Source organism: Gasterosteus aculeatus, chromosome 4, assembly GCF_964276395.1.
Source record: "Gasterosteus aculeatus chromosome 4, fGasAcu3.hap1.1, whole genome shotgun sequence".
Lineage (NCBI taxonomy): Eukaryota > Metazoa > Chordata > Actinopteri > Perciformes > Gasterosteidae > Gasterosteus > Gasterosteus aculeatus.
Window position 1 is genome coordinate 32416844 of NC_135691.1, and position 27174 is coordinate 32444017.

General features: G+C 47.7%; 1 protein-coding gene across 6 annotated transcripts; it reads left to right on the forward strand.

Annotated features, from left to right (window-relative positions):
- Positions 1–547: 547 nt before the first annotated feature.
- apaf1 (apoptotic peptidase activating factor 1) lies at positions 548–27030 on the forward strand. 6 transcript variants are annotated; one of them, XR_013467278.1, is made up of 28 exons: positions 548–748; positions 1570–1752; positions 2112–2301; positions 2493–2690; positions 2813–3002; positions 3228–3340; positions 3456–3587; positions 3855–4093; positions 4268–4435; positions 4541–4672; positions 4754–4867; positions 5061–5245; positions 5559–5685; positions 5781–5906; positions 6016–6159; positions 6272–6397; positions 6491–6637; positions 7206–7334; positions 7465–7605; positions 7892–8011; positions 8122–8247; positions 10362–10487; positions 11441–11563; positions 11683–11977; positions 12104–12260; positions 12997–13122; positions 15172–15318; positions 25686–27030. XR_013467278.1 is itself a non-coding variant. In XM_040174068.2 (27 exons), the coding sequence occupies exons 2-27, from the start codon at positions 1609–1611 to the stop codon at positions 25830–25832; spliced, it is 3786 nt and encodes a 1261-aa protein (XP_040030002.2). In that variant the 5' UTR covers positions 548–748; positions 1570–1608; the 3' UTR covers positions 25833–27030. The 6 variants fall into 6 exon arrangements, 5 of the variants coding, with proteins under 5 accessions (XP_040030002.2, XP_040030004.2, XP_040030005.2 ...); XM_040174068.2 differs by lacking the exon at positions 12104–12260 and having other exon boundaries at positions 11683–11808; XM_040174070.2 differs by lacking the exon at positions 12104–12260 and having other exon boundaries at positions 7468–7605; positions 11683–11808.
- Positions 27031–27174: the final 144 nt, after the last annotated feature.

The window sequence follows — 27174 nt, forward strand, 5'->3', positions numbered from 1 at the left end:
CGATGGTGGAATGAAAAAGCAGTGGAAATGTAGACATGCCTTTAAAAATTATACAAAACAGATAATCACTTAATTGGTTAGAATGATATTTATATAATATATTTCAGAGACTGCATTAAAATCAGGTGAACGGAGAGCTCATACATTCATATATCTACACACATAATTGCATTAGTGCATCACTATACTGCGGAATAAACAACACGCTCTCAATTCGTGCTGTCACCAGGCAGTAATGTTAGCTTCAAGGTAGTCCAGTAACTTTACGTTATAATAGAGTTACACACAAATAATGGACTTTAAAATGACGGAAAGCCAACACTGAAAGCATTGAGAGTGTGTCACAAATTTAGATTAAAAAAATACCCGACACAACAACTTTTGGATATACTAGTTACACACGAGTAGCGGTTTAAGCTCAAGCGAAAAAGGCAAAAGCAATGTGTAAGTGCACCTATCTACGAGCAGAGGAGGAGTCCGTGAAAGCACCACGAGTTTGCCTAGCTACAAATCCGTGAAGTGCGTGACCTCACCAGTCACGTGGTTCAAAGCTGGCAACGCAATTGGCTGCCTCACAGCGGGGTAGTTGTTTTTGTTGCGAACCAGGAAGCTCTTCTATCAAAATTGGGCGTGTAGCACAACGTTCAGAGATAAATAAATTGCTTTTTCATACACTGGACTTTTATAAGCGTAAATCAATATACAGTTCAACGTAGACCTTTCACGGCGGAGAAACAAAAGGATATTTGTAAGTATTTACTGGGGGTTACTTTCTTTGTCTCATTCTCCAGCATGTCAGTGAGTGTGAGAGGTGAACTTGTCGAGATAACGTTAAGTATTAAAAGGAGCAGAGTGCGTCAGTCTATTGGAGGTGAATGATAACCGATAACAGAAGTAACAGCTAACTGAAGTCAAGCCCCGACTTACAGTATGTAAGTTATATACAGTTTCACATTGAGTGGCAAAGCCTGCTGAACTGTCTGAAAGTAGGTGTATTTTATTTTATTACCTAAATGTTATTGATCCTGTTCAAGAGAAATGATCCATTAAAAGTTATACCAACCAGGTCGGTAAGCTATCCAGACTTCGACTTAACTACTTTAGAACAAAATATCATGGAAAAGTCGCTTCTGTATCATCTATGTTATCATTTGACTGCCTCTTTTTGTTTCACTTTTAAGATCTTCCGGTTCCTCTTTTTGTGTTTTGTAAACGCATCAAATAAAAGTGTGCTGTATGTTTGCTTAAGTCGGTCACGTCATGTAGGCGACTAACCAGTATGTATATAATTAACGGGAAAATCTGTGGATCACGTGTGATTTTGCATCTATATAGGCCTTCGTGTTTGAGACCAAGTCAGGAAAATACAAAATGACATCATGCAATGATATTGTAAATGTGTGGCAACAATTTGGGGAAATCCCTTACCTGACTCAGCATAACAGAAAGGTGTTGTGGGTTAAGCAATGCGTCTCCCAACTTCACTGTATGAAACTAGATTTTCTCTAAAAGAGGGCGAGGCCTATGGTAGGAGAACGCACTATGTATTATAATCCTATCGATTTGCAGTAAAAACAGGATCCTGCATGATCGGCGTGTTGTGTAGCGATGGCGTTGGAGGAAGGGGCGCGGAGCTGTCTGATGCGCTTTCGCCACCGGCTGGAGGACGACATCAAGCCCCCCTACCTGATGGACCACATGGTCACTGACGGCGTGCTGACTGGCGACGAGGAGGAGAGGATAAAGAATCAGGTGAGCCTCAGCTTAAGGTGGGAAGGTGAAGGAGTTATTCATGATTTTGCCCACTGTTACGTGCATATTCTAACTTCCAGAATGGTCCTCTGGGCGTTTCCTCATCTTGGGCTTTGGGAGTTTTCATACATTTACTTAGAAACTGTCTCAGTCTTGAGAATCCAAAGCTTATATTGCTTTAGGGATTATAGTGAGTTGTCATACTTTTATTTAAAAGCGTTCTCGGTTCTAAGTATGGCAAATCATACCTGTTTGCAACAACTCAATTTTCCAAAATAGAAATACACTGTTATTTATGAAATGAATGCCTAAACTGTAATCTGTCTCTCTCTATCCCTCTCTGTCCCCCACCTCACCAGCCCTCCAGGAAGGATCAGGCTGCGGCTCTGCTGGCGCTGCTGCTCATGAAGGACAACCGTGCTTACATCTCCTTCTACAATGCAATGGTCCAGGAGGGATACAACGATTTGGCTAATCTGCTTCATCGTGACCTCCCACTCGGGTTACCTGAGGGTCTCAAGCGCTCCACTGATTGCTGCACGCCTTACGGTGAGAAAAGGGTGGCGGTGCTCAATCATTTCATGGTGGTTTTGGGTTGAATGTGCTACTTTGGTTGGACGTGTTTGGCTACTAAAGTCTAAACATGGTGAGATTTAAAAAAAAGTATGTTATTGGACTTTTCTGCCTTCTATTGTCGTTTTAATATTTTCCGTGAATCCCTTTCCTGTTTGTGTTAACAGTGCAGACAGTGCTCAGTGAGGGGGGCGTCCCACAGAGGCCGGTGGTGTTTGTCAGCAGACCAGAGCTTGTGAACCGCGTCAGGGAGAAACTCTACCGGCTGCAGAAGGAGCCCGGCTGGGTCACCGTCTTCGGCATGGCCGGCTCGGGAAAATCCGTCCTGGCTGCTGAGGCGGCCAGACACCATGGACTCATCGAAGGTGAGCAGTCTTTCACTGGCTGACAAAAGTTCGAATCTCAAAGTGTTTGCTTGGTTGTTCGTTCTCCGTAGCTTATCGCCTCTTGCCTCACTTCAATGCCTTTCTGCTTCCTCCATCTGCAGACTGCTTTCCCGGTGGAATCCACTGGCTGTCCATCGGCCAGCTGGACAAACCAGACCTGCTGGTGAAGATCCAATCATTGTGTTTCCGTCTGGAGCAGAGCCTTGACTCCCACCCCCTCCACCGGCCCCCCAACTCTCTGGACGAGGCCAAGGAGCGTCTGCGCTTCCTCATGTTGCGCAGACATCCAAGGTGGCTTTATGTTCAGATCGACAGGATCAGCTTTGTGTTCTTATTTTTTTTAAGATGCATATCATTGTTCAATTGTCCACAAGCATAAAAAAATAATTTGCCTGCTTTTTAATTTTCCTGAAATAACGAGATAAATGAAGAATACTGAGATACTGAGATAAACACTGTTTGTTTGTCACAGTTACCATGTCTCTGATCACTCGACTGTTTCTGATGTTCCTTCAGATCCCTCCTGATTCTAGATGACATCTGGGACAGCACAGTGCTGAAGGCGTTTGATCTCCACTGTCGGATACTTTTTACCACCAGAAACAGAAGCCTTGCTGACTCTGTTAGTGGTACGTGCCCTGTTTTCTGTTTTTACTCTCAACACCAAACACATGCACACTTGAATCAATCAAACCAAAATGTTACACAGCTTATAGCTCATGTGTTTTACCTTTTATCTTGTAGGCTCCAGATACGAGGTGGAAGTGGAAAGTGGTCTGGATGAAAACAAGGGACTGGAGATCCTTGCCCTGTACACTAAAACCAAACTCAAGGGACTTCCCGAGGAGGCTCGCAGCATTGTCAGAGAATGCAAAGGTCTGTAAACTGAAGCATTCTCTATATGCAAGCCGTATATATTCCAGATGTTTTTACATATATAATTTGCCATACACCATTAAAATATTTGATTGGTTCTTTTTTCATAAGAGAAACAAAGACCTGATTCAATTCTGCATTTGCTAATATCAAAGATCTTGTTTACAGGGTCATCAAATATTAGTGCGTTATCCTCTTTTTACATTTTTTATTTTGGAGCTTTGCCTTTTGCAGACACATTTCTGATTCTATGTGCATCCGTCTCAGGTTCCCCACTGGTGGTGTCCCTTATCGGGGCTCTACTCCGAGAGAAACCCAACCGTTGGCGCTACTACCTCGGCCAGTTGCAGCAGAAGCAGTTCAAGCGAATAAGGAAGTCATCGTCTTACGACTACGACGCCCTCGACCAAGCCATGGCAGCGAGCATCGAAGTCCTACCAGACGAACATCGAGAATTCTACAAGGACCTAACTGTGCTGGAGAAGGACACCAAAGTCCCTGCAAAGGTTTGGCTGCACAACAAGCGCAATGTTCACACCCTGAATTTCCTAAACTGGTGTTTTTTCATTGTTGTATATGGTCTAGCTGGCACTTATCGCCACAATGTTTCTATATAGAAATTAAAATGAAGGAAATGGACCTTCACTCCAAAGGTGCTACAGTGTTAACCCTCCTTCCAGGTGCTGGCTGTTCTGTGGGACCTGGAGACGGAGGAGGTGGAGGACATTCTCGAGGAGTTTGTCAACAAGTCTCTGCTATTCGTGGACAGTCACAATAAACCTTTCCTGTACTACCTCCATGACCTCCAGCTGGACTTCCTGGTGGAGCAGAATCGCACCCAGCTCGAGGTCAGTTTGGATGCGACGCAACAAGCTAAAACCGTTTTATTTATTTTTTTTGCTTTTAGCTGGCTGACACACATTCATTTGTGTGTGTGTGTGTGTGTGTTTCAGAGCCTCCATAGTAAAGTGGTGCATCAGTACCAGCAGCATTACAAAGATGCCCACTCCACCTCAGGAGATGAGGAATGTCTCTACTGGATCAGATTCCTGACCTACCACATGGCCAAAGCCAACCTCTTCCAGGTAACACACAAGCACAGGTGCACAGCTGGTATCTACAATACTTTATCTCCCGTGTCTCATTCCGTGCCCTTCCCTGACCAGGAGCTGTACTCGCTCATGTTCTCTCTGGACTGGGTCAGCACCAAGGCCCAGTTGATGGGTCCGGCTTACCTCATCAATGACTACGTGGAGTATGGACCCATTCTGGACAAAGAGGTCAGCTGACAGCGGAACTTTGTGTATGAAGTGCGGTGACGTTGAATCATTTACATTATTGCAGGTGAGGGGGACACCCCTTCTCCTTCATCGAAATATGACCTGTGACCACATACGGGGAAGGTGAAGTTTGAAGTTGGACCTCCATGAGCTTCTTGTTGTTGTAACATGCTCGTGTTTTTGTCCCCCCTAGAACTCTGAGACGCGGAGTCAATTCCAGGAGTTCCTCTCTCTGAACGGCCACCACCTGGAGCAGCGTCCGTTCCCTGACGTGGTGCAGCTGGCTCTGTCTCAGCCACGCACATCCGAGGTCTACAAACAGGCTCTGCTGCAAGCACGTGACCGGGCCACAACGGGGAAGCTCTACTTTGAGTGGCTGTAAGCAAGCAAGGACGTGTTTTACTGTGGATGTTCTTGTAATGAAGTTGAAATCAAGCGATGCAACTTTAGAAGATTTCTGCAGCCGCATTGAGTATGAAAGCTAATTTGATTCCGCTAAGAAATGGATTTAGCCATATTCAACAAATAGATCTTCTACTTAGACTAGAAATGGTTCTAGAGGAAAGAGCAATGACCTCATCATAAGTTTTCTATTTGGCCCTATCATAAAGTTATGGAGGTAAAATTCAAGAATATGTGTGATAGTCATCCCAGGGTTGACTAAAATGTATGTTTTCTGTATTTCTTTCAGGAACAAGGGCAGTGTAGAGAGTCTGTCCCGACTGGTGATCCACCCGCACCAGGGCTCCATCTACTCCGCCTGCTTCTCGCAAGACGGAGCCAAGATCGCCTCCAGTGGAGCCAGCAAGATGCTCAAGGTATCTATCCACTTTAATAGCAAAAATAATATCTTTTCCAAATCGCTATCAATTTTACTGTACGGTGCACAACTAGTTACTTCTTTCACACTCAGGTGTTTAAAAGCACCTCGGGGGAGAAGCTCATGGAGATCCAGGCCCATGACGACGAGGTGCTCTGCTGTGCCTTCTCCCCTGACGACCGTCTCCTAGCGACCTGCTCCAGCGACAGGAAAGTCAAGGTCAGCCCAGAAGTGACGCAACTTGGTCGCAGCAGCATGCAAGCAAAGGACACACAAAGTTCAGCGTTTCTTCTGCAGCGTCCTTGAAACTGTGCTTCTCTTCCTGCAGGTGTGGAACGTGGAGAGAGCCATGCTGCTCAGGGTCTTTGAGGAGGAGCACGAGGAGCAGGTCAACCACTGTCAGTTCACCAACTCGACGACGCCACGCCTGCTGCTGGCCACCTGCTCCAACGACAAGGTCCTGAATACCAAGGTGGGCAACGGTGTTGGCTGCTTTTAAAATCTCACACGTTTGCCTTTTCCTTCCCCTCATTGAGTGCCATGCCCCCTTGTTTCTAAGTATCTGTTATTGTCGTACTTTGCAGCTTTGGAACCTCAACAAACCGTCGTCCCAGAACACCATCTTTGGCCACTTTGAGCCGGTCAACCACTGCTGTTTCTCCCCCAGTGACACCTACCTGTCCACGTCCTCCAACGACGGCACCGTTAAGGTGACCCCCACATGCAGCCAGCTACCTCCAAAGCCGCCCCGAATAAGTAGGTATTTGGGCACCTAACTAACCACACAGCTGTATTGTGTGCAGCTGTTCCACACGTCGTCCGCCAACGAGTGGAAGACCATCAATGTGAGAGACGCGTTTGCAGAGAGCGATGAAGAGGTCCTCGTCAAGTGCAGCACCTGGACGGCTGACGGCAAACGCATCATATGTGCAGCCAGAAACGCTGCTCTGGTGAGCGCGCGTTTCACTTTCGTCCTCACTGCCCTTGTTGCCGTTTAATGTAAACGAGAGTATCTACAGAATCTAAAGAGGGTGTGACCTGGCGTTAAATGTAAGCCCCCCCCGCCCCACTTCCTTTCGACATAAAGGAAAGGACCCTCAATGTCGCGGATTTGCTCAAGATGATACTTTTTTTAGGCATTAAAGGTCAATACAGACTTGTTAAATACACACTCCGTTGATTTGTTGTAGATTCTAACCTTTACTTTGGCGGGTCTGATATTATCAGCTGATGTATGCACTATATTGGCATTGATAGATTGCAATACAAAAAGGCCAAAAATATATTTGAGGTCATTTGGAAACAGGTTTGCCATTACGTGGTTGGTCCACCAGGGGGACCGATGTTCACATGTTGTTATTGGCCTCACAGAGCAAGTATTGGTTGAGCTCATCTCTAAACGAGTATAACCATCGACTTATTACACAACGCTTGCATCTTTCTTGGATATGCCTAACGGGGCCTCGCTGTGTCCTGACACGACGCCGGTCTGACTTGTTTTTTCTGGGCGTTTCTCAGGTGTTTGACGTGGAGACATCGGACATGTTGCTGGAGATCAGAACGAATCGCCTGAGCACGGTGCAATATTGTCACGCCTGTCCCACCAGTAACCTGCTGGCGATCGCGTTCTCAAACTACGCTGTGGAGGTACGGAACTTACTCACAACAACACGTGTTTACGTCCTTTTTGTTAAATCCCATTAGTATGCCTCGTTTTGATGCGTTGCTGAACACTTTCCCGGAGAGGATGATAATATAAGGTTGAATAGATGCTCAGCAGTGTGTGTTACAGCTATGGGACCTGGAGGCCAACAAGAAGATGGCGGACTGCAGTGGCCACCTGAGTTGGGTGCAGCGTGTCCAGTTCTCTCGTGATGGCTCACAGCTGCTCTCCTGCTCCGACGACCAGACTGTCAGGGTAAGACCGCCTCGCCATGTGCCGCGTCGGCATTAGCGGAGCAGCTTTTCTTCCGCGGATACCGTCGGTATTGTTCTAATTACCGCCTGTGGAATCAACGCCTGTGCTAAGCGCGGACGTCACAGGTTGACTCTGTTCTCGCTTCGCCAGCTGTTCGGTTTCAGCGCAGTGTATGCAAACCGTTTTTAATTGCATCTTCCCACCAAAGATGAACTCCTCTGCTTTAATGCAAGTTACAAATAAGCAATTAAGCATGTTCTGTGGTTTTCCTGTCTGTTTCTTGAAGTTATGGGAGACGAACAAGGTGCACACCACCTCGGCTGTCTGCCTGAAAAGAGACTCCGACGTTCTCTTCAACGACGAAGAAATCATAGTGTCCGCTGCAGACAACTGCAACCGACTGCAGGTGAGCTGGAGGAGAAAATATGGAGGCACTGAAGGAATGAATCAAAGAGCGATGCACCGGGGATGTGCCTTCATCATGGTGTCGTGTGTGTGTGTGTGTGTGTGTGTCAGGTTCGCGACGGCCGGACGGGATCCGTGTTGTTCCAGTCGGAGGAGAAGCCGTCCAGGATCCGGTGTACGTCCATGTGCAGACAGCCCTCCGCTGTGGCCCTGGGCCAGGAAGATGGCACCGTGCAGGTAGACAACACTTCCAGACTCGAGTCCACAATTAGGAACCAAGCAAAACTCGGGCAAACTCGGACGCCCTTTTTGAGTTTTTACGTGACATGAAAGCCACCGTAGGTCTCCGACAAGGAGAGAACAGGGAGGTATTTGTGTGTATGTGTTTGAGGGATGCATCTTTTTGTGTGTTCAGGTTCCTTTCCATTTTACTTTTTTCCGTCACCCTTGTATCTCCCTGGGACATCCCAGACATCTGTAAGAACTCGTATATGCACACAGTCCCCTGAGGTGTCCTTGCAGCAGCCAGCGCCACACAGCAGAGACTTCTCTAATGAAATAAGAAGGTCGTGCAGTCATAATGAATACAGGAGTTTGTTATTTTAATTACAACTGTGCTCCTGGCCCCAGACATATGAGAGGTGAGGATTAGCAGACGAGGGGACTTGAAGAAGAACGTCTCCATTAGTAAACCAAAGTTCTTAAAACCAGGGGGGAACAAAAAAGGGCATTGAAAAATAATGTGATACTTGATGCACAGAAAATGCCTTTTTTGCAACAGTTAAAAAATTACAACAAAGCCACGATTTTTAAACCGCTACTTGAGGTCAGTGGTGGACCAATGCGTTATGTTCTGCGGCTTATTTTGAGAACTCCTCCCCTCCTTTTAACATTTATTTGGAAAATAAGCTTAATTTATACCCAAGTAAGGCATTACAAAACCTTTTTTTAGTTTTAAGATACAACTTGTCGTTGCGTCCACGCAGATGTTTCTCTGGTATTCCCCGTGAGCAAACACCAGAGGGCGCCACGGTTCTAGCCGGGTCGGTTCCTGGAGCTTTTGACCACCGCAGTGCTCTTTTCCTTTTATCATGAAGAAAGAAAAAAAAAAAGCTTTGTCCTTGTGAGATGCGGCGAGGACAGAAAGTTACTGTGCGATCCTTTGCGATTGGAAAAGTGCGCGTGTGTGTGTGTGTGTTCTGTGCAACGTAGCAGCGCTCGCAGGTAGTCAAGACAGTCGGCTGCAGGATGCGACGCCTGTTGGCCTCCTCCAGGGGGGCGATGCTGGCTGTAGGGCTTTACACGCGCAGGTAGGGAAAGACAAACATCTGCGTGTGTGTGTCTCAGGAATCGCCCCAAATAACGCACGCGTGGATCCTGTGAAACGCTCCCGATGACTCCGAGCGAGGCCTCGTCCGCTCTGACATTTTAACACCCGTGAGACGTTAAATATTTTAGTGGCTGGTAGAATCCCAAGCACTGTGTGCGTCTCTGTGTTGTTGTACTTTTCAAAACTACATGTGCTCATTTACTTACAGTGTGTGTGTGTGTGCTTTATTCCCAGGTTTTAAATGAAATTTGAATTTTTGCGGTATTTTGAGTTTTTTTCATCACTATGAAAGTCCTCCAAAGTTAATAATAAGAAACATGTGAGGCTTTGAAGGAAGTGCTGCAAAAGAGTTTTATAATTACACTTTTAATCTTTAACCATGTGTCCCCTCTCAACACCCTAATTAGCGCTTTTTGGTATTGATAAGTAGAATTCATTGATTGCACTCGTAAATACTCAACTAATCCGGACGCTGCCGGAAACCCACAATCAGATAAACATTATCCGAGGATAGTTTTAGATATTGTCCTCCTCCAAGGAATGTCTGATATTTTATAACACGTAATATATAAACATATCAACGAGACGCTTCCGCCCTGCTATTGGCTAATGCTAACATGCTCACAATGCTGCGTCATGATTTGCCGCTAGAAGTAAAGCTACAGCTAAAGTCACGATAATTCATCCTGCGCGTGTCATTAATGTCCAGAGTCTTATTTCATGGCAACCCAGTTCAACTTTTTTGTTGACAAAAACTGCGGAGGAAAAAGTGCTTAGTCATGAAAATAATGTAGTCAACCCAGAAAAAACAAACGGAACATTTCTGATCTGCTCGGCTCGCTCCCTCGCCGTGTGACTTTTCTGTGTCGACTTCTTCTGGCGCCGACGTCCACGTTTTCCCTCGGAATGAATTTAATAAAGAACTTTTGGTGACTTTTCATCACAGAGCCTCTTTCCTGGCTGGTAAACATTATTGATTGTTGCCTCTGGGGCGCTAAATGTTTGTTTTTCTTCCCTGCAGGTGCTGCAGGTTCCCTCTGGGAAGCTGCTAGCGACGCTGCTCGGACACACCAAGACGGTGCTTCACTGCCGGTTCAGCCAGAGCGGCAGGACCCTCCTCACGTCCTCCGAGGACACCACCATCAGGGTAAAGACCAAACCCCCCTCGCCCCCCCATAACTCCCCCTTTTCTGCCCGGTTTTCCCTTTTCCTCCCCCTCTCATCCACGCCGTCTTTTTTTTTTTTGGGCCTAATTCCTGGCGTGATCCTTCACCTCCTGCCATAACCGGCTGTCATTTCTCTTCCCCGCGATTGATTATTTTTATTCCTCACCTTAAAAACTGCCCACTCAGCGGGCTCCCCCCTCACCCGCTCTGCTTCTTTGACTCTCCACTCTTCACCCCCCTTCTTTTCTCTCCTTTACTTCCATCTCCCCTCCCTTCGCCTTCGGCTACGCTGCCCTCGATAGCGCTTCATCTCTCGTGTGGACGGTGTGCAGCTGGTTGTGTGTGTGTGTGTGTGTGTGTGTATTTCGGGGCCGTTATGGTCCGTCAACCCCCACCGTTCATGCTCTGTTGCTCATTTCCGCTTTCTTCTCATCTCCTCCTCTTCCTCCTCCTGCTTCTTCATCTTTTTTTTTTTTTCCCACCGTCCGACAGACCATCCACCGCAGCGCTCCCATCCCTCTCCCGACGCCGCAGCACCGCGTTCCGCGTTCGTGCGGCGGCTGCCATTGCTATTCTCGGGCCGCCGGCCGCTTATTCAGCAGCTGGTCAAATCCGCGCTGTTTGACATCAGTGCTCGGCGGGAAATGGAAGCGTGTGTGTTAGACGTTAACGCAGACGCAGAGGGAATGTAAAGAGATGCAACCGCACCGCTGTCAGCTGGTGATGGATTCTGACCTTTGGGATCCATCCAATCGGGAGGATTCTGCGTGTCCCGCCCTCCAGTTTGATATCCGCGGATCCCCTTTTACCTGCCTGTCATAAAACAAGCCGACGGATGTGCAGGGATGAAATCAGCAGACTGAAAATAGTCTGCTCTGCTGTACGTATATTTCGGTACTCTATATGCGGTTTGTTCCTTTGTTGCCCCCTGTAGGTGTGGAGGTGGCAGTCTGGGGAGTGCAGAGTGCTGCAGGGTCACAAGGAGCAGGTCAGATGCTTCTCTCTTCTCCCCGATGACGCCAAACTGCTGTCCTGGTCCTTTGATGGCACTGTCAAGGTGGAGCCCTGTCACACACACACACACACACACACACACACACACACACACACACACACACACACACACGTGATACAACAGCTTCATGAAATAATCACTTGCTCTCCACCACTGTGAAGATGTGGGACGTAGAAAGTGGAGCGAAGCTGCAGGACATCGAGGCGCACCGGGGCGCCATCCTGTCCTGCCGCGTCTCGCCTGACGGATGCCTCTTCGCCACCACCTCTGCCGACAACACAGCTAAGGTCCAACACCCACACACACACACACACACACACACACAGACACACAAGATATATCTGTTTGGGCCGCTGGTAACAGCTCATTACTGCGGCGCGTCCTCGCGGCGGGAGGTATCTGGGACTGCAGCGAGGGGCCTCAGAGATTAGCGTCCGGCAGAAAGCCTCGGGCCCGGTGAGTCAGCTGCAGGTCAATGAGCCACGTTGCAGCTTAACAACAACAACAACTGCTGCGCTCGACCTTGGAGTGACTTTGACAGCCGGACACGTGTTTTCTTTTTTTAAACGTCCCCACTCACAGCTCTAAAACCGTTGCTCCTACGACTCATCGCCCGAAGAGGGAAAACTTTGTTCAACCCCCGGATGTCACGTGGGAATCTGGATTTGGTCGGCACTTACTGTCAAGAGAACGGGGCCAACCTGGCGTCTGCCAAAAGGATGGTGGCGAGAGAGAGAATGTGTGTTTTATGGATTTGGCAAAGATGAGGCGTGTGTGTGTGTGTGTGTGTGTGTGTGTGTGTGTGTGTTGGCTGGTGAGCTGCCAGTCACATAGTCCTCGCTGTGGAGGTAAAAGGACTCCGCCGAGAGTGTCGTCCCCCCCGTCCCCTCCCACACACACCACCCACCCACCCACCCACCTCTCTTTCTTTCTTTCTCCGCTGACCTTCAGAAGAATGCGACTGCGCGTGCAGACGTAGTTAGCCGGCTTCCAAATGAGGTGTCTAATTATGAGCCGTGTTATTTTCTGTGAGACGCAGGATGCGATCGACGGGGGGCAAGGAGGGGAGGGGGGGGGGGGGCAAGGAGAGAATGGAGAGAAACAGAAAAACGAATGAGGGACCAAAAGTAAAGGGAGGGAAAATCAAAGTGAGAGGAGCTTAACAGCGTGAGAGAGAGTCATTAACAGCTTTGTCGTTATGATACAGAGCTGAAACAACATTTAGCCTTATTATTAACTCCTATTCATCTCCATAAGACCAATGAAATATATTGTTATTACCCGTTATTCAATTATATAATCCTGTGTTGGCATGTATAATTACACTCCATCCAAGGGGAGTTAGTCACTCACATCAGTTTTATTGCCGTGTGTATCCGACACAGCAGATTGTTTGTTTGCATTAACCCGGCGTGTGTACATTCATTTGGAAATGTCTGCTTTCAGTCTTCTTAATGCAAACCTCTCTCTTGTAGTTGTGGCACTGTGAGACCTGGAAGTGCGTCCACACGCTGAGCGGCCACCGAGACTGCGTCCGAAGCTGCCGGTTCTCCTGGGACGGCCGCCGCCTCGCCACGGGAGACGACAATGGGGAGATTCGGGTGCGTGCGGAAAACAATCCCTCTCAATTATCGCTTTGTCTGTACATCTCTGTGTTTTTGTCAATCTTTATTTAAGAAAAAACTAAGAACGAAGCCACTAGATTGTAAGCTCACATCAACACAAAGGGAGACGAAAGAGCTCGTTCCAGACGGAGGAAAATCTGAGCTGCTCCTTCAGAACTGACCGCCGTCTTTTGGGTTTGTGCGCTTGTGGTGTTGCCGAGGAGGACGGGCCGACTTCCAATGTTGTTTTTTATAAATTGCAGCCTACCGACCCATCTCGCTCCGCCTTTAACCTTTTCCAGTTCTTACTGCCGTTAGCCGATCCAGGCTCGTTTGGCCTGTGCAGCATTGTTAGAAATCTACATAAGCTGTCTGCCTCAAGTTACTCACACCTGTGTGTCCACACACCGAACACGGCTTGTTAGTGCGAAACGATGACATTTGACAACGCAACATCCAAAAACTCAATTACGGCAGTCAACATTTATTCCAGAGATCAGCCCGTAATTACACCTCATCGCTCGTACAGAGAAAGTGCTTACTAACACACCGTGATAGCTGCAGCCGTGGTGAGGATGAAAGGAAAGGAGGCAGGGCTCCTTCTGGGGGAGCGGGAGCTGCAGGAGGTGCAGGCTGTGTGAGGAGGTTGTGATGAAGAGCGCAGGAAGAGGAGGAGACGTCTTGACAGTGGGAGGGGAAGGAGAGGACTCGGGCTGCCAAGTTGGATCCCACAGGCTTTTAAATCGGCAGCCCTTGATACTCACACACACACACACACACACACACTAAGAGACGAGGTTGACTGCGGGAAAGGCAGAGAGGATTCGGCGCCCTGTCAGCCTGCAGACAACAAGGGGTTAATTCCCCCTGGTGGCCTCCGAGCTGAGCGGCTCCATTAGCCCATCAGATCCAATTACATAAACCACACTGAAATCTCACCCCTGTTTCTATGGAAACAAATGTGAGTCATTCCGCACAAAAGCATGCCAAGTGTTAAATATAGCTGTGCGTGTGATGTGTCATTGTCAAATGTGGCATGTGAACAGTCGCGTAACAGCTGCAATCGACATGATGTGCTGCACAACCATCTTTGCATGTCCGAGGTGCGTTATGCGTCGTTTCTCATTTCGATTCTCCCTGAATATCAGGACAAATGCTCCTCATTGCACAGGTTGTTTATTGGGCGCGAAGGTTCCCCTTGACCTTTTTTAGAAATAGAAATTTGTCAAGCAAAACATCATGACCTTCAGATGGCGTTTAGTCCTTATCATGTGACCTAAGCATCCTTCAAAAGCCTACAAGTCGTAACCGCTAGATATACAAACATAAATCATCCCAAGCTAGCATGAATCCCAAACAATCTAACTATCCTTTCTGAGGAAGAACATTCATTTCTTCTCCTTCTTCTGCACCATGGGTCTCGAGCGTTTGATTTAAGTCAAGTCGGGCATCACCGTTATTCATCAGCGACATTGACTTTAGGACTTGTGTATTCTGTTCGGCTGTCCGCTCTCTTCACTGGCTACCGGTGGCCGCCCGCATCCAGTTCAAAACACTGGTGCTCACGTACCATGCTGTGAATGGATCGGGTCCAGCTTACATCCAGGACATGGTCAAACCCTACATCCCACCCCGCACTCTCCGCTCTGCATCTGCAAAACTACTCGTCCCTCCCTCACTGAGAGCAAAACACTCGACTAGGTCTCGACTCTTCGCTGTCCTTGCGCCGAAATGGTGGAACGCGCTCTCTGAAGACATCAGGACCGCAGAGAGCCTTCACATCTTCCGCCGCAAACTAAAGACACACCTCTTCAGACTCTACCTCGACTAAAGACTAACAAATTGCAGCACTTAAATTGTACTTGTGACGTCACTCATCTATAGCAAATTGTAAATTCGCTTATTTGAGGAAATTGCACTTTCTTGTTTCTTGTTCTCCTGAGTTTGTACCCTATGGTTGAATGCACTTATTGTACGTCGCTTTGGATAAAAGCGTCAGCTAAATGACATGTAATGTAATGTAATGTAATGTAATGTCCATCACAGCTGTGGAGCGTCATGGAGGGCACTTTGCTGAGGATCTGCTCGCGTGACGGAAAAGACGGCATGGACTCGCTCCACGGAGGCTGGGTGACCGACCTGCACTTCTCCCCGGACAACGGCCTGCTGGTCTCCACTGGCGGCTACATCAAGGTAGGCAGATACACGCGACCGGACTCCTCCTGCTGCTGCTGCAGGTCTGCGTTGCAGTCCTTTCGAAGCCTTTTTTGAATCTGTCATTTTAGATGTAAGGCTTTCAGCAGAGAATCAACAGCGAAGCAGAACATGGGGGCCAAAAGTCAGTGCTAGAAATATAAAATATAAAGTAGTTTTAACAACGACTTCTTGATATATGGCAGTATTGTATCCACTACAGCAGAATATAAGTAATATATTATGCAACAGACTGGTATTTGGCAACTAAATTCACTGTTCCTCTTCCTGCCCACACTCAAACTTCAGAATATACTGCAAACAATAAGTCATCTCCAAAGTTATGCAGCACAATCTGCAAATGCATTGTATACGTGAGAGGCAGAGCTCAGTGAGATGTGTTTCAGTAAAAAACAATACGGCAACATGCACCGTTGTTACACTCACTAGAAGAGCATTGCAGTGGTGGAGGTTTACATAAAAACACTAAATACCTGAGGGGGGGGGGTTATAAATGCCTCTGTGTGACGTGACCAGAGTAGTGTGGGAGGGGGGTGAGGGGGTGTGTAGTGTATCTGGGTTTTATTACCTTCCCTTTTACCGGAGATGGGTTCACGCAGCGGACAGTCTGCTGGGCTCTGATTGGCTACTTGCTTGCAATGATGTAATCCTCCAGGGAAGAGCGCTTCTGATCGATGAGGCTTCATGTCTCCGATTACTTCTGATACGGCGCGTGGGGTCGCTTCGTGCACGCACGCCTTTGTTTATACTTGCCTGCGTGGGTCGACCGATGTGTAACCGCTGAGCAAGTTGTGGCCAAAAACAACAATGTCACAGTTTATATACACAGTTTATTTTGATTTTATATAACGGGGTTCGAAAACCACATCGTTTTCCTTAAGTTACATTCTGTTTGGTGGAGACAAAGTCCTCGGTGGGCTATTAGAAAGGACCGCAGACACCGTAGCGTGACATCATGTGTGAGAAAGGAGACTTAAAGGGTTTTAATTTACTGCCTTCATAACAGGAAAGAGCACAAGGTCGCGCTCGGATCAATGTGAAGCACACACGCTACTGAGATTGTTGAGGCTTCCAGCCAGATGGGGGTCTACTAATATGTTGTGATGATCAATCAAATGAATCACTTTATTGGTTTGTTTCTCACACCGTGAACGAATCGCTCCTCGGCTCCACTGCCCTGCCTTTCTGCTCCCCGCGCCGCACTTCTCTCGCCCTGAGCGAGCCGCGTTGACTTGACGGATTCGCGGGTGGATGTGAGGAGCACTGATGGATTACTGCGCCTGTGAACACCCCCCCCCCTCCCTCCCTCCCCCCCCCCCCCCCCCCTCCCCCGAGTGGAGAGCTTTGATTGATTAATGGCTCTGTGTGTCGGCCGGACGGCGACGAGAGGCCGTCCCGTCCGTCACGGTGATTATCCTGACGGAGCGCGTGCCTCTTATGACGGATGATACACAGACTGCGGAGGGAGGCGGCGTGCTAATAATCTGGGTTAATGATTATTGCCAAGGCGAATCCCCGCGCTCGCCGGTTGCAAAGAAACCGGCGAACACATCACAGCGTTTTGCGCTCAAATGCGACATTTTAAACGAGCTTGTCAGTAAGTTGATATTTAAGAAATTAATCCCCCTTTTCATCCCACGGCTGTTCCATGTTTTCTGAGTACTACATGTGACATCGAAAAGAGAAGCGCGTGCTCGTATACGTATGAAGCCAGAACACCAGTGCGCTGCGATGAAATATTTACCGACGTCTAAATAAATCACGGCACGTTGTAATTATTTTTCTGTCAGTCTTTGGAAAGGAGCTCGGCATTCGTCTGCCGGTCGTCATCAGGGTGTTTGGTTTGTATTCCTCCTCAGATGGTGCGAGGCAGAGATTTCATTATGGAGGATCAGTGGGATTGTATTAAATGTGCATTTGGATCATGGATGTAGACTGAATGATATTGAAGTTTGGCTGGAATCCCGTAAAAGCTCTTGTGTTGGACCAACTTTTTCTGTTCTATTTTTCAAGAAAGTTTGAAATCAGTTTTTACCACTTGAAAAGTAATAAGTCGTGTTCAAAATAAAACTTATGTAAACCAATAAGCTCTTTGCTGTAAAGCATTCACTCTACAAATGGTTGTGCTCCTACTTCCGAGACTTAAAAGAAACAAAACATTTCTTTTCCCAAATTACAGTAACTACTACATGAAAAATATTGAAATCACTGTGAAAAATGACTTTTTCTTCAGTGTAAAGGAAGACCACTAAACTGCTTAAAGCTGCACTGATCAACACAATTCTATTAACAGTGGGTAAGAATACTTTGTAATGTGAAAAATAGTCCTCAGAGCGGATTGATATCTTTATTGCTGAGCATTTAGCAGCTAAAGAATCGAGAGTTGATCAATCGACTCCATAACAACGTCCACTGATGTAATAATAAAAGTTAGTTTATGTTGCAGCGAATTTACTCCCGAAGGAAATAAGCGCGACCTGACGGCGACGGCGTGTTTTTAAGTCATCCGACGCAACGGCTCTGCGTGTTATCGGCCGCTAACAGGGCGGGACAAGTGGCGGCGGGGGCGACGTCTCCCACGGCTCGCTCTCGTCGTTGATTAGTCGATTCGCTGCAGCGCGGCGGTTGTGGGGAGAGGCGGCCTCGTCGCCCTCTTTCTGTCTTTTACTTGTTTCTGTCAACACTCCTTCCTTAACCAGACCCACCCTCCCTCCCCCGGCCTCTCTTTTCCCTGTTTCATCCCTCTCGCTCTCTGTATGGTCCAGTGGATGGTGTGAGTGTAATTAAAAGCAGCGTGCGGTTGTGAGGCCTGCGTGGGCTCCAATCCCCCGCTGTGTGCAGCCACCTGTGAAGAGTCTTTTCATTAAACATTTCTTGCACTTCTTATCGCCGATTCTTCCCATCACAAGATAAACACATAAAACAATTCTGAGCTTCCGTGTGTGTGTGTGTGTGTGTGTGTGTGTGATGCGGTCCAGCCCTCTGGACCAGAGAGGCTGTTGCATCCCGCACTGACCCCCATCAGTGCCCCTCCCCTTCTGAACCCCTGGGCCCTGCCAGGAAACACTGTACCTGTCTCACACCTGGCCTCTGCACACGCACACACACACACGCACACACACACACGCACACACACGCTCTCTCTCCAAATGGCTGCGAGACGATCTGTCACAGTGCCATGATCCGAGAGGGGGGCGGCTGGTGTGAAAAGGCTCGTCCCGACTGCACCCGGAGTAATTCACACCAAGTCGTCATGTTGCCGCAGATATTGACACAGATGTTTCCAACATCAGGAGCAGTTTCTCAGGTGCATATAGGGTCTAAAATCAGGGAGAGAAATCCTTTACCGGAGCTTGTTAGCGTGCTATGGTTCCACCTGGATCCCTGTTTGTTAGCCCCACTGGTTAGTGGTCACGTTGCCGTTGGTAACGCCGTCCTGACCAGAGGCGTCGTTGTGGAAACATAATATTTGGCTAATTTTTCTGTCGATGTTACAGCAACTTCTATCCGTGTCTGTTGGGAATTTTGGCATTTTCAAAATTACACCTCTTTCAGGGACGGGAGGTTTCCAGCAAAGATGAAAAACATGAAAAGGTGTGATACCGCCGACTGTACCTGATCTCTCAAAGGCCTTTGCTTTGGAAATATGATTACATTATTTACACTTCAGTACCTTTTTTCCTGCAATGGGCCCCAGAAGGAGTTTATGCGTCAATTCAAAGAGAACAGCGATTCTCAGCGATGTGTGTGTGTGTGTGTGTGTGTGTGTGTGTGTGTGTGTGTGTGTGTGTGTGTGTGTGTGTGTGTGTGTGTGTGTGTGTGTGTGTGTGTGTGTGTGTGTGTGCGCGTGCGCGTGCGCGTGCGCGTGCGCGCTTGTTTTCGGGACATTCGTGTCCCGGCGAGCTTTTTACAAGCTGATCCAGCCGGCACGCGGACCTCTAACTGTGTGCGCGGCGTATGTCATAGATGTCTTCTTAACTGGAACAGGATCAAAGCAGCTCACATTGTCTTTTTTTGTAGTGCACACACACACACACACACACACACACTTTCAAAATGGACGGGAGTGTTTTAGATGACAGTCGTCCCCTGCCGCCGGTGTTGTCAGACATCGCTTATCCGCTGAGCCCGGGGGAGAGTAGATGGGAAGAAACACAATTTCACCTTATCGGACCCTCTCACGCTCCCTTGACTTTCATTCTCTACTCCTCCCGTCTCCCCCCACACCGGCTCTTTCCGTTTCACGCCTGCACTTCTTCTTCTGCGTTTTCTCTGTCCGCTTTTGTGACCCCGATGCTCCCGAGGTACTTAAATTAGCACGCAGCTGCATGTGGCGCTTAAAGAAGAGCTTACTTTGTACTGCGGGTTCCACTGAAGCCGTTTCAGACCACTGGAGGGTTCTTGAGCCCATCAGGACGGTCGGCTCTCTCTGCCGGAGCCGTCGTCGCTAAGCGCATCCTAACGAGCCTTTCCTGCCAGCCGTCACTTCAGCAAATATCAAAGTCAAGCTTCTTGGAGGAGGGGGTGGGGGGGTGTATGATGAAATGATGGAGCGAAGGTTGCGTTGACCTTCCCTCAAGAGAGGTTTGATGGACGGAGAATCTGTCAAACGTGAGGACTTGTCGGCAGCGAGCAGGACTGAGCGGAGGGGACGGACGTCGGGACGAAGGCGGTATCGAGCAGCAGGAGCCGTGTGTAATGAGACCGATTAAGTGTCTCCAATCTCCCGCAGGCCACAGTCGGGTTTCACTCGCCTTCTTCTTGGGATGCTTACGCTCCAGAAGTCACACACATAAGCCGATGCATTGTGTGCAAGTTCTATTCAGCATTTCATTGAGGAATAAAAACCCTACAGGCAATGTGTGCGCAACAAATATCCATTTTTTGCAAATAATAAACGCTCAGAATAGAACGCAGGACGCTTTAAAAATAGTGTGTTTGATTGAACTTTTATTAATAGCTGCGTCAGTTCTTGTTTTCAACCGGGGAGCCGTCTGACTTTCTTCTTTTCTCATCTTTGTGGCTCTTTTTTAATGTTTGAAAAAAGCTTCCTGGACACGTTATTTGCCACAGCAATGGCTGAGCTCCCTCGTGGGGCTCATGAACCTTTCATTGATCCCCCGGCGGCTTCGACATTTGCGTAGCAACACGAACATCCACCTCTTGGGTGATTTCGCTGCTGTTTGTGGTTTGCTTGCTCGCTTGGCTCTTGAATCGATAATTTGCACCCCTTTCATAATTGGCCCCGCAGACGGAAACAACACATTTTGATGCTCGTCGTTTCTGAGGGGGGAGGGGGGGGGGGGGGGGTGTCGGTTCGGGCCGCGTTTCACACTTTGGATTCCGCTCAGTTCTTCTTTTCCTCCGTCAGGCTGGTTCAGAAGTAAGCGCCCCGCAGTGCTGCTCCGGCGTAGACCTGCCTCTAAAAATACCTGCGCACGAGGTGCAGAACAGCACGTGACAGCGCATCTTTCCGTTCCATCACAATCGTTCTATTCCCCCCCCCCCCCCCTCCCTCCCCCCCTCCTCCACGGACGTCCTTTTTTCTTTTTTCTCATTCCAGAGACGTATTCTAACATGCACGCGTTGTTCCTCACTTGCTTCAGTGCTTTGGTTGTCAGGCTCACGCTATAAACACAGGCTGGTGAGTATTCATCCGTCTCTGGGGCGTGTTTGTCCCCCCCCCCCTCCCCTCCCCGCCCGCGTTTGCTCGTTAAGTCGGGGTTAATTGCCTCCCTGGCTGCAGGCACACGACGGGCCGAAACGAGGCCGAGCGGAGATCAGTGATGGAGGATGGAGTTTATGTGTTAACACTGCCAGGCTAGTCGTCACCCCCTGTTTTCAGTCTTTATGCTAAGCTAAGCTAACCGCCTGCCGGCTCCAGCATCATATTCCTGAATCCGACTCTCCAGCGAAGAAGCACAATTACTGTGTATATTCGTTGCATATTATAAATCCATATGAAGTTTTCTCATTGTTGCACTCATGCCACCAATGATGTCATTTAATGCGCTTGTCTCAGGGATCGCCGCCTGGAAGCCCCGACAGTTTAACTGAAATTGTCCGTAAAGTGTCAATGTGAACGAGCTCAATAATATGTGCTTTGTGTTCTTTCTCCCTCATTTCCTCCGTTCCTCACTCACTCCATTAATGTTATATTGCTGTTATATCTTTTTTTTCTTTCTAGCTCCTCTTTTCCCAAACCGCTCACCTTTTCTCATTCCCTCTTCTCCCTCGACGTCTCTTCCTGTGTGTGCCACGCGATGTGTGAGAGAGCAGTGAACGACCTCTCTGACGCCCGTGGAAATGAAGAAGTGGCTGAAAATGAAGAGCGAACGGCCGTGTGTGAGCGAGAGAAAGATGCACACAGGATTATCTGAGCATCAATATTTCAGTGGCTAGAACCTCGGATGAATAATTCAACCTGAGTGTTGCACCGTTTCCCTCTCAGCAACACTCTTGGCCTGGTCACACACACACACACACACACACACACACACACACTCGCTCAGCTTTCCTCTCTGAAATGAAGGTGGCCCAACAAAATCGCCTGAATCTACTCCAGCGGTTTTCGCCTCTTTCTTTAATCTCCCTCCGTCCACTGTGAGCCTCGTGCTGGCGGAGGAGTTGTTACGATTCTTTATAAAGTGTAGGAACTGCGCCCGTTCCCCCTGGACTCCGCATCAAGCTATTTATGTAGCAGGAAGATGAATTACTTCCCCACCTGAAGCATCTCTCCGAGAACGCACGTGGTGTCTAAGCAGACCGATTCGGCTTCGGCACGGCCTGTCGGAGCAGATTTAGGTGTGTGTGTGTGTGTGTGTGTGTGTGTGTGTGTGTGCGTGTGTGTGTGTGTGTGAGAGAGAGCTTATCTGAACCTGCAGAGCGGTGTGGCTTCGTAGATAAGAGCTGGGTGACCGGCGGGTTCCGTCCCCTGTGCTCCCACCAAAACCGCTGACGTATGTTAGCATCGATATTCTTCTTTTCTGACTCGTTTTTGATCCGTGTCACTGGGTCAAAATAGCCATGTATGTTATTATTGGTGTGATTTTTTTATTTTTTATTTAACAGATTGCATTCTTTTGTTTGAATGAAAGTCAATGAACAATAATAAGGGTTTATTTTATTTACCCCTAATCAACAGGTTTTCATCTACCTACATCATGTAAATTGAGTCTGAATCATATTTTCTCCTCCATATTGCACTTATAAAATGAATTTTTGATTAGAATCTACATACAAATTGCGAGCGATTCCCAAACCTCCGCTGAGCGCCACCTGTGTGCGCCCTGCATCAGCATTCACATAGAGCTGAACATCGTCCCGAGGCCTCAGAGTTGATTTCAGCGGCCTCTCGGGGGGGGGAGGCCTGTGGGTGGTATTTCATTCCACAAAGACCAAACAAAGACCAGGACAGTCACACAAATGTCCACACTGTGGAACAGGGGGACGTCGTCTCCTCCACGGCAACAAGGCGCCAACTCTACGGTCACTTAGCATCTTAGCGCTAAGCAACACCCGCTTCCCCATAACTCAGCAGCCCCACGGTGATGCTGTTGGTATCAGCACATCAGCCATCTGCTCGGAGGGTTTGGCCTCAGACGCGCACACACACGCACACACACATACATTTCACTGCTGCGTATTCCCAAAAGAGAGATGAAACCTTATGGAAGAAGAGACGTCATCTTGTGTGTAGCTGTTGTTAAGATAAATGTTTGTTTTTTTATTAACAGCATCTTTACAGCTTTGATCTGACTTTGCTGCTTTGTTTAATCTTTTACTTCTCTCCCACGTGCACCTTCATTTCCCCCCTTTTCTTCATCTCAAACCCCAAACCATCTCACACTCTCTGTATTCCTCTGTCCCCGGCTCGTACGCAAACATGCAGGGCATCCAGTCGGGTCCCGTCACCGTCCTCCGCTGTATAAACGTAGTGTTTTTATTCTCCCTCGTAGTGAATCGAGTCTGAAGCTAATATCGTTTTCACACTTTCTGTCCGCACGTCCGCCTCAAACATTTATTCTGCACTGTCTCATCGCTCTGCTAATCCCTTTTCTATAAGCAGTTGGAGTTACAGAGTTCTATCCGGTTTTGTCACAGGCTTTAACCATTCGTCTGTTGCTTTTGTTTGTCCCGGGATTTCGGTGTTGTTGTTCTCTCCCGCTCGTCTCAGTCTGTTCGGCTGTTTATTCCTGTATTCATGCATGCCGGCATCTGAGCTTTATTTCTTGGTCTCGGCTGTCATTTTGTTTTGGCAGCCAGCAGCCATCTTTCCTTAGCATTCAAATGCGATTCTGCTTCAACCGAGAGCCTCGTTCTTTCATGTAATACCTGCTGTTTCTATCAATCACGCCTCTTAGCTTGACGTGTAATGTAATGTTGTCTCTCTCTCTCGGTCTCGCTCTGTTTATTCAACCTACAAGAATTACTGATTAATTTGTCTTTATTCTAAAACGGAGGCCGACGTGATGCTGTGGGTTTTCTTCCGTGACCCTGAAACACAGATTGTCGCTGCTCGATGTTTAGCTTCTCTGATGTTTGTCGCTGCTGCAGAATCTCAGCGCTTCAGCAACGGGACTCTGCTCTGACGGGATCTTTTCACACACAGATTGCACATCCCACAGGGCGAGCAAGCGCCTCTGTGCGCGTTGCAATGTTTGAGTTTATAACGAGTTAAGAAAAGCGGACAAATGGCCCCATCGTGGTAACGATGAGCATGATGCCGTTGTTTTGCATCTCGTGTGCTTCAAAGACCTCACAGAGCGAGTCCAGTGCTCTTCACAGGGTGTGATAACTGTGACTCAATATATTTTCATACATACTTCATGTTCAGATGAGTCGAGGTGATGTGCACGTTAACGGTACACCGGGCGTGATTCACAGCGCGCTGTGTGAAAGGACTCTAGTGAAGGTCGAGCGGAGAGAGACTGTGGGTCAACAGGCCCATTGATCCAGTTTTATGTTGGGTGTGACCTGTGCAGAGATATCGCTCCAGAAAAGAGCTCAACTCTTTTGTATTGCCCCGGTTTACACCCCTTCCATCTAATGTAAGTGAATACCGTCTGCTTTCCTCTTGGTTCTCAGTCGCCATCAAATGTTGTGAGTAGGGTGGAAGATTAGCAGCGAAGCCCTTACAGCGCCAGTGGAGCAGTTGCATATTTAAGCGAGCAAACATGTGTGTTGTGACGCTGGCGTTGGAGGAAGACCAATCAGCGGAAGTATGGCTAAGCCCCTGCAGCAGCAGCAGCAACACGCTGGGCCCGTGATAGTGTGCGCACAAACACCCACACAGGCTCACTGCAGTCAACAATCTGTGGTGAAATGCATGGAGAAAACGCACCGGTAGATTGTGTTCTGCTGCCATATCGGGGATATGCAAATTGGCTCCCATTTTAATGATGCAGAAAGGTTTGTGTGTGTGTGTGTGTGTGTGTGTATGTGAGAGTGTGAGAGGACTGTTCTGTAAGCTAGACATCTGTTGCCGCCACCTTTTCTCTCCGTCCGCCTGTCTGTCGAGAGACTGAGGAGTTGGCCTGCTTTCTTTCTCTCTCTCTCACACACACACACACACACACACACACACACACACACACACACACACACACACACACACACACACACACACACTAGCAGAGCCACTTAAGCTTCGGAACAAAAACAGACGACAATATCAAGCTCATGTTGTCTTTTTGTTTGATGGAATAGGGACGGTTTTTAGTTATGGTCATTGTCAAAGTTAAATACACTCAAGCCAGACTAAATGATTGACTTGATATGTCTTTGATGACTCATCCCACTGAGATGGAGCTTCAACGGAAAATGTCATCTTTAAACCAAGATTAAACAGAATCACTCAGGGAAACTGGTGGGGGTGGTGTGTGTGTGTGTGTGTGTGTGTGTGTGTGTGTGTGTGCATGAGAGTTTAAGGGAGCCTGAGGGTGTGTGTTTGTGTCTGGCAATATAATACTATTGAATATATCATGGTCTCCTTGGCAGCAGATATGAGGCTCTTAGTCTGTCTTTGTCCAGAGTTCTAAGTCAGATAAGTGCCGCGTGTGCTCGACACTGTGGACCAACTAGGTCGTGTTTGATTTCATCATAGCCCCCAAAAGTTGTGCTGAGTTTTGGCAAGTGTGAGCATCTCGGACACGAGCCAGAGACCCGTGATGAGCGGTGTCCATTGACATGGATGTTGAGATCACTCGTTAGCAACGGGGTCCTTCTTTATTGGACAAATGTTTGGTCGAAAAGCTTCAAAACAACTTAGCGTCACTTGTAAGATTAACAAGGCTTATTTACAATAAGAGTTCCATGGTGTCTTCGTGTCTCCGTCTGTTGTGCAGTGGTGGGACGTGGAGACGGGCGAGGCCTTGCAGACCTTCTTCACCACGGGGACGGCGTTGAAGAGGATCCACGTCTCATCCGACTTCTCCACCTTCGTCACCATCGACAGCATCGGCATCCTCTACGTCCTGCAGCGGGTGGTGTGAGACACTGCTGCCGGAGACCTCCATGTACGCGGTTACCCGACGTACGCACTTTGGGAATGAAATACTCATCGTCTGCTGGGAGTGTAGATGAACAGTCGGCCCTCGAGGAGTGTCGAGATGTAGAGTGGAGATGCAAATATTGAGCTAAATGTCTCTCTGAAAAAGAGCAAAGCAACATGCAGCCTTTGGTACGATCAGGCCTTTAAATCGTTAATGTCACCAGGGTACAGATATGTCATCCTGGCATTAAATGTGAACAATAGTTGTTAATCCGTGTGGCATCAGAACATTATTGCATGTGATCTGTTATATCGAGTACTGTACGTCCGTTGCTCCATTAGAAACAATGAAGTGCATTTGACGCGTCTTTGCTGTGATGTTTTAGAACTTCCATCTTTGCGTTTGAGGGTTAATCTTGTGCGTCCGGTCTATAAACAGTTTTGGGCCTTTTATTTACACTGCGGCCTTAATCTGAATGTAAATACTGGATGGCGTGTATGTTCTGTGCACATGGCTTTTGCCTTTTCTATCCACCAGCATAGACCGAGGCTATGGTGCTTTTTGGAGAGATTTAAGTTTTAACAATCAGGCTTTAAATAATAATTTGAATACATTGAATAATCTTTTGAAAGCTGGCAATCTGTACAGCCAAATTGTTGTGTACTTTCGATCAGATGGTTTCTGTATGTGATTTATAATGTAGTTTCCACTTGCAAATGTTTAAGGGCACTTTTAGTGCCGTATTAACTTTATATTAAGTTCTTTTTATCACTCTGTACAACTTTTTACACACTTTTCTCTACTCGTCGTCCAACTGAGCCTTTTACTGTCCGCAGCACTTTGAAGCAAGCGTTACAATCTTTAATTGAGGAGTTTGCTAATGTAGCTTTCATCAGACACATATAAAAAAAGGTCTTTACTTTCATATGACAATACGGATGAGACCGCAGAGATGATACAGACTCCAAACACTTCTGAACAATGCCACTGTCCTTTTCACGTTGTGCTCTTCCAGATTGGTGCTTTAAAGTCAATGTAAATCAAATCGACAGTTTTACTTGAGCGGGTGAGGAGGTCTCTGAATTTAAAAAGACTGCTGAAATATTGATGTGCTCAGGACGTATTGAATCTGTTATGTACAGTGTTGTGTAATGTCAGTGAATTTTATATTAAGATTAAACTTCACACACTACGATGATGAGACGTCTGTCCTGATTTTGTCTTTTCGTGGACGATAGTCACAGATTCTTAGAAAAACCAAAAGACAATAATTCCTGCTTTTCTCGTTGTAGCTTCTGAGTATGGACACACACGAATCTAAAGGAAAGCCATCCTAATAACT